A 12,362-nucleotide genomic window follows, 5' to 3' on the forward strand; every position below is an offset into this window, starting at 1 on the left:
ACTGTGCTTTTCTCCCAAATGGGAACCCAAATTGTCTTAGATTGTGTTCTTCTCCTCCGGCACCTTGAATTGTGCCCAGTGTAGATGGGCCAAGACTGGAGTGATATCGTCCCGATGGCCAATGCCAGGGAACATCCTGGCTGCAGCATTCTGTACCAGTTGAGGTTTCTGAACACTTCTCAAGGACAGCCCCATGTAGACTGCATTGCAATAATCCAATACAGATGTAATTAGGGCATGCACTACACTGGCCAGATCTTGGTGTAGTGGTTAAGAGCACAGATGTTAATCTGGGAGAACCGGGTTTGATTCCCCACTCCTCCACATGCAGCTGCTGGTGTGACCTTGGGTCAGTCATAAGTTCTTTCAGAGCTGTTCTCTCAACGGCAGTTCTCGAGAGAGCTCTCTCAGCCCCACTGACCTCATGGGGCGTCTGTTGTGCGGAGGGGAAAGGAGATTATAAGCTGCTCTGAGACTCCTTTGGGTAGTGAAGGGCAGGGTAAAAGTCCAATCTCTTCTTCTCTTCTGTCTAGAGAAGGCTGCAGCTGCCTAACCAATTGAAGTTGGTAAAAAGCACTCCTTGCCATAGCTTAGGGTTGCCAACTCACTTTTTGCTGGGAGTGGGGGGCTCCCGGCTGGTATTGTCTTTGTGCGCGCGTGCGTAGCGTGCGCGCGCCCCCTGATGTCACTTCTGGGTGACGCACACGCGGGGGTGGGGTTTTCCCCGGGCCCTGATTCCGTGGGAGCGGGAATCGGGGCTCGAAACCGGGGGGAATTCCGCCCCCCGGGGGATTTGGGACCCCTACCATAGCTGGCACCTGCTTATCCAGCAGTAGGCCTGGGTCCACGAGGGTTCCCTCAAGGGGAGTGCGACCCCATCCAGAATTGGTCAGACCTGCTGCTCACCAGCAGCACTTCTGTCTTGTTGGAATTAAGCTGCAGTTTATTAGCCCACTTCCACTCCACAACTGCCTCCAAGCACCGGTTTAGGGTTTCTACGGCTTCCCTGAGATCAGCCAGAAGCATGAGGTAGAGCTGAGTGTCATCTGCTTACTAGCGGTGAGCCAGCCTACATCTCTGTATGACCTCAGCCAGCAGTTTCACATAGGTATTAAAGAACATAGAGACTAAAAGGGAACCTTTGGGACACTAGAGGTCTAAGGCCAAGGGGCTGAGCAGCAGTCTTCCAGCACCACCTTCTGAAACTTACCCTTTAGGTAGAACTAGAACCACCACAGAACGGTGGCTCCCAGTCTCAACTCAGAAAAGCCCCAAAAGATACCCTGATTGATGGTATCAAAAGCAATTGAGAGGTCTAGAAGAATCAACAGAGTTGCACCCCCTTTGTCCATTTCCTGGTGCAGGTCATCCACCAGGGTGATCAAGGCTGTTTCAGTTCCATTACTGGGCCTGAAATGAGATTGGAGATGTCATCCAGGAATGCTTGAAGTTGTCCAGCCACCACCCATTCAGCCTCCTTGCTCAAGGGTAGAACATTTGAGACTGGTCAATAGTTACTGAAATCTCCATCATAAATGTTTTATTTGCAGGTGTGGCATTCTTTTAGGATTAAGCTATTTGATAATAGGGTTTTGTCTTCAAAAGCACATTTTAAGAATAGCCTTCCCTTTTTTAAACCCCCCCCCCCCCACAATATCAGCATTTTTGTCTAGGGCATTCAGTGTTCACATACAAGATTTTATGATTTCAAGCTAAGGGAGTAGGGCTGCCAAAAAGCCTGGAGAAAAGGTGTCCTGTCCCTTTAACAGAGGTGTAGTACATGGAAATGGGCTGCTAAATCTTTTCAAGGCACAAAGGAAATAATATCCTATTGAGCCTTTATTAAAGGGGTAGGAGATTTTTTTCTTCAAGGCAGTTGGCAACCCTACAAATGAAACATACATACCAGATATTTTCCTTGTGTACTCCTATTAAACATTATGTGTTGTTCTTATTACGAGCCTTGGCGGTTGTTTAATATTATTATTATAGTCATCATCATTATCATCTTAATGGTAATATGTTACTGTCGTGTTCTTACATAGATGGCACACGCGGTCGGGTCCTCACACAGCCATGCAAACGGCTTAAGCTTTGCTCTCAGAGACAATAGCCAGCACGGATCCTGGAATGCACCCAATTGGGCGGTCAGGATCCTAGAGTGACCTATGGAATGCATTTGCACTGTAAATAATCCTATCACGGGTGTGGGTGTGTGTTTGGGTGTGGTTCACTATGGGAATATAAGCAGGCCTCTGGTCCTGCTTTCCTTGTCTTGTTTTCCCGAGCTGAAATAAACTATGAGCTGTTTCACTTATCAACACATCTGGACCCAGTACTTTTCAGTTACTAAGCTTGCCTTTTGCTAAGTGAACAAGACCAGTATACATAAACTAACATTCACAGCTCCTCTTTCTCAATTTATATATGCAATAACCCTAAAGTATTCCCATGTTTTGTTTTCATGTGCCTCTGTTTTCTGGCAGTAAAGCAAAGACTTTGTGAGAGACTCATCCGTGTTCTCTGGGGCCATCTAAAGAGCTATACGGTTATTTCTTACATTCCCTGCTTAATCTCCTTGGATAAAAATCCTAACTGTAAGGTATTTTCTTTACATTTCCTGACTTTTGCATCCAAGCTCTTTGATTGCTTGGGGCATGAAACAATAACATTCTCCTCTTTCTACCTCCCCCAAATTCTCTGTGCTCATCTGCTATCTACCCCAACTATGACATTCCCCCCCCCATCTGGCATATTAATAGGCTTACCAAACGCCGGCGGGGGAAATCTATTTCCTGGCAGGATGCGTGCCGCGGGGGACGGCTGTGCGCGCTGCACCCGCCGTCGCCAGGATGTGACGCTCCGCGTTACCCTGGCAACGGGACCCAAACAGCCCCGTTGCCAGAGTAACGCGGAGCGTCACATCCTGGCGACGGCGGGTGCAGCGCGCACAGCCGTCCCCCGCGGCACGCATCCTGCCAGGAAATAGATTTCCCCCGCCGGCGTTTGGTAAGCCTACATATTAAATTTAGTCAGTTGCAGAAAGCCCCAGTATTTTAACAATGTGTTAAGTTTAATGACGACCCTGTAGGGCAGTAATGACTGCTGGGGAATTACATAAATTTAAGATTCCCAATTTAGAAATTGAAATTGTTCAGGATCTTCTTTTCCTTAGCTCTGTTGTCAACCAAAACGTAGACTGCAGCCAAGAAATCAGGAGACTGAAACTGGGCAGGGCAGCCATGAAGGAGCTAGGAAAGATCCTTCAATGTAAGGATGTGTCACTGGCGACCAAGATCAAGTTAGAAGATACTTTGAAGAGATGTACTCTAATTGTCATGCAACTGCATAGATAGGTCCCTGTGTTTTATAAATACACAGACACGCCCTGTCCAACAGATTATTTGTCCGAAGACTATACCCCCTTTAAGAGAAAGATGGACGAGAATGGAGGAGGTTTTTGTTTGTTTTTTGAAAAAAAGGAAAACGTCATTATTCATAACATCCTTCAATACTACCTGCACCATGTTGTGTTTTCAAATTTAACTTTTTAAACAATTTTTTTAAGGCTAAAGGTGGAATTACAGTTCATCTTGAGTAAATATGTGTGCCCAAACTCTTGTCTTCTGAGAGAGATCATCCTGTCTTCTGAGGGACCCTTTGTAGGGGAGAAATCAGCAGATGACAACCAGGGTTATTAGACAGTTTAATCCCAGTCCTACTGATTCTCCCCTGTGATTATACCTCCATGTTTCTGCTTCCAGTTGGTGAAACATAAAATTATAGGGACTACGGTGAAATTATAAGAATGGGAAACAACAAATCACACTGTGTCAAAATGTCTTAAATCAACTCAAATATCTTTAAACGTTATATTGCAAACGGTGTGAGTCTAAATAGTATCAGAACGACTGTAAATAACCTCAGTACAAATGTTAATATAATAGTTATTTACAACTCCGTATGTATATTGTAACAGAATTCCAGACAATGTGTATTAGCGAGTGCAACTTGAATAAACAAACTTAAATAAACAATCTTGAGTCCAACTTGGTCGTGGGATGTCAGGGGTATTTTCTGGACCACTTGGAGGATTTGGGTTGTGATTGCACTGCTTCAGAAGAATGACTCAGATAAGTGTTTATGAAATTCACGATGCTTGAGAAATACTTGAAATGAACTTTTTACAGGATGTCCATTGGATCACGAAATCTTGGCTCAGGAAAATCTTAATGACATACTTCAAGAAAAGATTGACATCCTACAACCAAGTTAAACTCAAGATTGTTTGTTTATTTGAGTTGTTTGTTTATTACACTTGGTGAAAGACAGAGGCAAGGACAGTTGCAGAAGTAAATTGTTGAGCTGGAGAAGGGTTAAGTACCAACTATCTTCCTGGACATGTGTCTGGTCCTGGAATTTGTCTTACAGGAGGCAAACAGGTTTGGAAACCCTGTCTTTTCCTGCCATAAGGCTTTGTTGCTGTATTGTCCTTTAATGAATTAAAACAAAGGAGGGTATCGCACAGGTGCCAGCCCCCCTAAGACGAAATTTTTGCCATTTTGTGGACATTCTGTCACTGTTTTGCTGTATGTCTCCTTCCATGATAGCACTCTGGGTGCTAGACTGGCATTTGTGCCACTTCATTGCTAAGAAAAGCCTTGTTGCTGAATCTTCTGGAAAGTCTTTAAAATGTGTCCTTTCTAGCTGTTAAATAGTATGGTGTATTGGTTAGTGGCGAAGAATAGATGCTTTCGAATTATGGTGCTGGAGAAGACTCTTGAGAGTCCCTTGGACTGCAAGGAGATCAAATCAGTCAATCCTAAAGGAAATCAACCCTGACTGTTCCCTGGAAGGCCAGATAATGAAACTGAAGCACAAATACTTTGGCCACCAAATGAGAAGGGAGCACTCATTGGAGAAGACCCTGATGCTGGGAAAGATTGAAGGTAACAGAAGAAGGGGATACCAAAGGATGAGATGGTTAGACAGTGTTACCGATGCAATGAACATGAAATTGAGCAAACTCCAGAGGATGGCAGAAGACAGGAGGGCCTGGCGTGATGCGGTCCATGGGATTGCGAAGAGTCGGACTCGACTGTGTGATTGAACAACAAAGGGCCAGGAGACCTGGGTTTGAATCCCCATATGCCTTGAAGCTTACTGGGTGCCCTTGGTACAATTGCTGTTTCTCAGCCTATTCTATCACATGAGGTTGGTATGAGGAAAAAATGTGATTATGCCACTCTGCACACCTTGGAGGAAGTGTAGGATATAAATAAGATAAATGAATATATTCGTGTCTAGAGATGGGCATGAACCACATTTCAGTGGCTGATACCTGCCCCTCAGCTGTTTGGTTTAAACAGCTCGGAGCCACTTAAACTATTGCTTTCTGCTTCCCTCAAAAAGCCTGGGGTTTAAATGGCTCCAACCCATTTCATGCCTAGCTTTCTGCTGGCCACGGCTTTTCAATACAAGCATAAAGCAGGGGGTGAAATGCCTCCTAGCCATTTCAGCTCCTGCTTTTTGCTTACCACCAAAAGCTGTGGAGACCAGAAAGCTGGGGGGTGAAATGGCTATGATCCATTTAAATCCATGCTTTCCACTTCCCACTGCTTTTCTGTTCCCTGCCACTGCTTTTCTGTTCCTTGCCACTGCTTTTCTATTCCCTGCCACACAGCTGTTTTTCATGAAGAGCAGAAAGCAAGCGGTTCCACCGGGTGAGGTACGGGGGGCGGGGCACATGACGAAGCCCCGCCCCCTGCTTCCGGCCGCCCCGCTTCTGGCCCTCATTCAGCCAGGAGGAGGCAGGAGAAGAGGGAGGGTAAGCTGCTTCCTCCCTGCCTCTCCCCACCCCTGCCTGCCTGGGGCCAGGGAGGGCCTTCGCGGGGCTTCCTTGCACTCCCGCCGGCCTTGCAGGTCCACCGCCGGGCCCCTCATATTTTTTTTTGGACAATGCAATGATGTTGTAACATCACTGCACATGAGCAAAAAAATTGTGTTTAAGGGTTCCATTAATGATGAAGTGCATGATGGGAGTGGCATGCATGGACCCCTTTTGAATTCAACTTGCTGGTAAAAAGAAGTAAGTTCGTACTGCAGAAATGGTCATACTTCTAAATAAACTCTATGTGTAAGGAAAAAACACCTGTTTTACTTTGAGTAAGGATCCGCTTTTTACCTCAGAGCCACCCACACACACTGACCATCTCCTCATTCTACCAATTATAACTAAGCAATCCTGTTCTTTAGGTTCAGCTAAGAATTCTAAGGCAAGAGCCTTTGGTGGCAGTGAAAATAAGCAGGAATCGCTAAGAAATGTAAGGAGGCAGCATAAAAAACACCACCTCAGAACACTACAGATAGGTGCTTTTACAGAGGTTACACATAAAGGGGACTCTCAGAAGAGTGAAAACATTACCTCATTATATTAATTACTTCCAGGGGTCGTTTCGTAGAAAAAGAGCTAGGGGAACTCATTAGCATAACTCAGCATATGCCACACCCCCTGACATCACCAGAAGTGTGTCATAAGGCCACACCCCCTGACATCACCGGAAGTGTGTCATAAGGCCACACACCCTGCATGGGTGTTGAGGTTGCAGCTTAAAAAACTAGCACCACTGAAACCAGCACAACTGATGCGTGACGATACACAGGCGAGCTGGACTGCAGCCTTGGGGAAGGGGGCCCATCCAACCCCCCATTTCTGACTCTAAAGGCCTGCATTTCAAATCATAGCAACATACATATAAAACTCCACATTTATGTAGTGAAAACATCACATAAGGGAACAAAAGGGAAGCTGTAAGGGGAAGCGGGACTTTTTCTGCAGGACGTGTAGTAGGAATTTTCCTGCCGGGATGGATTTTGGGGGAATAATATAGCAGTTTACTAAGTGCTGTGTGGAACCCCATTTCCACTTTCAGCTAAATGTGGGAAAGAAATGACTGAGCAACACAAAAAAGTATGAAACTACCTGAATAGAAGAAGAAGAATATATTGGATTTATACCCCACCCTTCACTTGGGAGTCTCAGAGGGGCTTACAAACTCCTTCCCTCCCCCTCCCCACAACAGACACCCTGTGAGGTAGGTGGGGCTGAGAGAGCTCTCTCAAGAACTGTTCTCCAAAGTGATAAGTGATTTGTTACTTCTTTGCGCAGACCAGTGTCTTTACCCAAATACTTATTTGGAACTCAAATTGTGTAAGCCCTTTTTTTTGGTAGTTTATTCTGTCTTTCATAGAGAGGCCAGCAGACATACAGGCTGTATAACCACAGTCGTGATAACATTTTTAGGGGCAGGTCTCAAGAATGCCCAGGAAGCAAAGTCTGAGGAGAGGAGGATCTGCTGTATGGTTCTATTTTCACTCCACCCATGTGGGTTGTTCCCACACAGCTCATAGCACGCATTGCTTGAGGAGTAAGGAACAAACATGAGAAGTGAACAGCTCAGCAGTATATAGGGTTACTCTTGCTTTGCTTCATATTCCATATCTTTTTTTAGAATTAATGGCAATTACATGAGCCGACTGAGGAGGATGGGGCGGAGGGAGTCTGACCTGCCTGCTGAGGAAATATAAATACCAAAAAATACCATCCCTCAGAGTACTCTTAAGGTTACTGATGTCTTGGGCTTAGTTATTTAAAACATTCCAACCTTTTGACATGTGCAGAATACTGTGGGAGGGTGGGTAGCTGATAAAAACTTGGTCTCTGCCCTTGAATTTGAGATGAAGGTCACTTTCCTGCTGGTAGTCATTCTGTTTCTTTTTAAAGAGATTCTGATTTTGCTAACTTTGGAAGTTCAAGAAAATCTGAGAACTGCACTGTTCATTGTGCAGACCTTTTCCTAGCAGTGGTGGTTAGTGATTCCCCCCCCCCCAAGTGTGGATGTAATAAGTCCAACCATCCTGCAAGACATTCCCAGGAGCAAAGCCTGGCAGGCTAAGAGGCAAAGCATGGTGGTAGAGTGGTAGGTATCAGTGGTAAACTCCTATCAGCTAAGGCATGCAGCTGTTGCATATGCTTACAAGCCTCCTGCCACCAAATAGGACCATCTACATATCAGATCATTACAGAAGAAGTTTACAAAATCCAGAGACTACAACTGTGCCGCAGCTAGAAAGCCAGTGTGGTGTAGTGGTTAAGGGCCAGCGTGGTGTAATAGTTAAGAGCGATGGACTCTAATCTGGAGAACTGGGTTTGATTCCCCTACTCCTCCACATGAAGCCTGCTGGGTGACCTTGGGCCAGTTGCAGTTCTCTCAGAACTCTTTCTCAGCCCCACCTACCTCAGAAAGTTACTGCTGTGGAGAGAGGAAGGGAAGGCAATTGTAAGCCGCTTTGAGACTTCTTAAGGTACAGAAAAGTGGGGTATAAAAACTAAATCTTCTTTTTCTTCAGCAAGAAATAATCTATTTGCAAAGCAGCTGTCTCAAGAAAGTGAAGCCGACAATTTGTTTATTTAATCTTAAATAAAAACATCCCATGCAAGAACAGCTCATCTGGTTTTTTGGGTGGGGCACTGTAGTCTCCACTTCTGGTGACCATCCAAGAGGCAAAAACATTGTACAGGCCCACAAGAATCTGTTTCAAAAATTCTAGCACATTTGAAATATCTGTTTTCTTTTGCACTGTATTTGGTACTATTGCCCCAAAAGGTTACCAAATATGCACTGAGTGTTTTGTAACTATTCAAGCTTGCATCATTGCTATAAACCTGGTTTGGGAAACTTCTAACCAGATAATATTTTGAGCTTAGTAGGGATGCCAGGATCCCCTGGAATTACAGCTCATCTCTAGACTAATGAAATCAGTTCCCCTGGAAAAAACAGAGTTTTGGAAGGTGGATTCTATGGCATTGTACCCTCTGAGGTCCCTGTCCTCACCAGGCTCCATCTCCAAATCTCCAGGAGTTTCCCAACCTGGATCTGGCAACCCTAGCCCCCCCCATCCCTGCTGGTGGCCAAGGGGGACCTGGCTACCTGTATGATGGAATTAAGACTGAATACGCCTAAAGTCCTGTGAACTACTGCTAGATCTGCTTGCCGGTTTTGTCTCTTCAAAAGAATGAGTGCAGCACAGCCTGTGCCAGGGGATTATCTTGTTTATATAAACATAAGGAGTAAAAAAAAATCATCCAAGATGCTGTCCTACCTTGTTTGCTGGAACCTCGTTGCTACCACGGTCGATGCCCTTGAATACACTTTTAGGATCTGGGCAAGTTTCCCACTGAATTTGATAAAATTCGTGTGTTTAATTCTCCGTGATAACCACCCACTTAGCCACCTTTAAGTTTACTCTTGCTCCCTTTTTTCTGAAACTTGGCAGCTGGCTTTGAAGAACTCCCTTCGTTATTTCCCACCAGACTTGCATCCAGTACTGGCGCCAGAATTTGCTGATGAGCTGAGGCACTATGGACACATCTACATGTACAGGTTCTGTCCTCAAATTGAGATGAGGTAAGATCTCAAGAGGTGCCAGTGAAGAATGAAATTCACTCTGCTTTGGTTCAGGATGTATAAAAAAATGTCAACAAGGATGGGAGGTGCAATGATAACCAAGCTAGGCAAGTAAGAGTTCAATTGTCATCAGATAGGCACGCAGGCATGGGAAAAACAAGGCAAGACAGGCACAGTGGGGAGGTAGTCCCCTAGGCTATCAGCCCACCAGGACTTTCTCTGGTGGCCTTAATGGCCAATTCACCCTTGCTGAGATAATTAAACCATTACACCTCTGCTAAGAACTTCAATGAAAGGAAAAGGGGGAAAACGCCCTCAACCCAAAATATACCTAGAATGCTACAAGGGTCAAGCTACAGTAAATAAAATTTTTGTATCAAAAGAACTATGTTTAATATGTGGTATACACAATAAAATAATTAAAAACAAAGGGCCTAACAGGCTACAATAAGAGTCATAAAGAATAAGCTTTACATTTCCTATACAAAACTGATGCAAATATCAAATGACCAACTAAAGACCGTATGCGTTTCAGCCTCAAAGGCCTTCCTCAGGTTTCAGTAGTAAATAACATAGTTTTTAAATACACATCCTGAAGATAACAGTATAAATAAATGGCCATTGGACTTTACTTGCTGATTGATGACACACACGTCCGGAAACATTTGAAATTGTACACCAGATTATAATATCAGTGGATGAATTATGTGTGAATATAGTTACCATTTGAAAGGATCCAACATCAAAACACACAATATGAGACAACATCACCTGGTCAGGTTTTATTTATAGTGTTTATTTTCTGGATGGATGTTTAAAAACTATGTTATATACTACTGACCACTAGTAACAAAAATTTTATTTACTGTACCTAAGAACTTCAATGAACCATGCTATTACTATTGCAGAAATCTATCAGTGAAGAACTCTTGTCAAGAGAACTTATTATGAATCATTAAAAAACTACAAGATGTTGGTTGCTTTAAATCTGTACAAAATAATAAAATAGTTTCTAAAGCATCCAAAAGTGTTTTCACAACTTGTGTTGTTGCCCCTTTAGTACATGAAAAAAACTGTTTAGTTGGTTAAACAGGAATAATATTGTGCATTTGTATATTGGAAAAATTAAAATGGCTTCCTAGCCTGGCAAAGACCACACATTTTCTTTCATCTTAGAGGGTATAGTTAAGGATCTGTGTCCATGGAGAAGAGACCAGCTGCTAAAACCATTCCGGTACATAGTTCAATTTTAGGATCTAAAGTTTGTCAATGGATATCTGATTATTGTAGCCAGGTGCCCTACTTTTTCTATGGAGTTTCCATATGGCCATTCATCTATATATATAAAAGAAAGTCCCCTCACTGTAAAATCAACACCTAGGCCAAACCCCTGGACCTAGAAACACGAATTTCAGGGAGAACATTCCTACTATGATGCAGATGCTCACTAAGAAAGGATTTTTTGAAATTTGCCCTCTAAGGGGATCAAAAGGGGTAAAATGTGCTCCCCTCATTGCTTCCTATGTGGCTGCTAGGCTGCTGCCTCCTTGCAACCCCACTCTCTGATTGGTCAGCTGCAGAGCGCAGTGTTCTGAAGTAAAAAAAACAGTTACACGAGACTGCAGAAAGCTAATGACACTTGAGAAAACCAGGAGTGGTCAATCACCTGTGAGGTGCATCAATGCTGCTGGCCCAGCCTCCCCAGTGGCTTCAAACATTTCCCCCAACCTCCTACACCTGACAAGTGGCTGTCTGTCAGGTGCAGCAGTGGGTGCAGGGTGCTTAAAGCCAGCAGGAAGCCCACTCTAGCAGTAACACCTTAGTGATCCTGCTGCCCCAGCCTACAAAATGGCTTACAATACCCCTCCTCCTCGTATATTGGACAGACAGCTGCCTGTCAGGTATAGAAGAGGGGGTGGGATGCTTACAGCCATTGGGGAGGCTTACTCAGCTGGATTGCCTTAGCACTGCTGCTGGCCCAGCCTCTTCAATGCCTTTAAACACACTCCCTCCCAACACCTGACAGACAACCATCTGTCAGGTGTAGGAGCAGGGCTAAGGTACTTTAATCCATCAGGGAGGCCACCTGAGCAGAAACACCTTAGCAATGCTGCTGGGCCAGCCTCCCCAATGACTTTAGACATATTCCCACCCACCCCTCCTCCACCTGACAGGTGGTTGTCTGTCAGATACAGGGACAGAGCATTGAAAGCCAATGGGGAGGCTGCCCAAGCAGCATCGCCTTAGCAATCCTACTGGCCTAGCCTCCCCAATGCCTTCAGACATGCTACCCCTCCTACACCTGACAGACAACTGCCTGTCAAGGGTTGGAAGGGGTGTGGAGTCCTTAAAGCTGTTGTGGAGTCTTGCTCAGCAGGATTGCCTTAGTGCTGCTGCTGGCCCAGCCTCCCCGATGCCTTTAAATACAACCCCCCCTACACCAGACAGATGGGTGTTTGTTAGGTGTAGAAGCAGGGCCAGGGTACTTCAATCCATCAGGGAGGCCACCCCAGCAGGATCACCTTAGAAATGCTGCTGGCCCAGCCTCCTCAGTTTATTTATTTCTTCACATTTATAGCCCGCCCTTCCCAGAAGTGGGCTCAAGGCGAGTTACAACATCATTTATATAAAAGTTTTGTTAATAAAATAACATTAAAATTTAAAACATCTTCATAAATATTAAAACGGTGGTCACAGCTAATGAAAAAAAACCCTGGTTGTGGGAGGTTCCTGGCAATAGCCAGTAGTTAACAGAGTGACAACCACATCAGGGAGGCCATATATGGACGTCCGTTGCCTCAGCCAAAGGCCCGGCAGAACAGCTCCATTTTGCAGACCCTTGAAGGCTTTAGCCACACTCTCACCCACTATGGAAATATACCCCAAATTTGTAGA

At 44.7% G+C, this 12,362-nt stretch overlaps 1 protein-coding gene across 1 annotated transcript in view; it reads left to right on the forward strand.

Moving 5' to 3' along the window:
• Positions 1-12,362, forward strand: part of UROC1 (urocanate hydratase 1) — a 68,364-nt gene that overhangs the window by 2,105 nt on the left and 53,897 nt on the right. Inside the window, exon 2 of the mRNA XM_015429374.1 lies at positions 9,337-9,467. Within this exon, the coding sequence (XP_015284860.1) occupies positions 9,337-9,467 (131 nt within the window). The remainder of the gene's footprint in view (positions 1-9,336; positions 9,468-12,362) is intronic.

This window comes from Gekko japonicus, unplaced genomic scaffold (assembly GCF_001447785.1).
Source record: "Gekko japonicus isolate JY-2015 unplaced genomic scaffold, Gekko_japonicus_V1.1 scaffold12, whole genome shotgun sequence".
Taxonomy (NCBI): Eukaryota; Metazoa; Chordata; class Lepidosauria; order Squamata; family Gekkonidae; genus Gekko; species Gekko japonicus.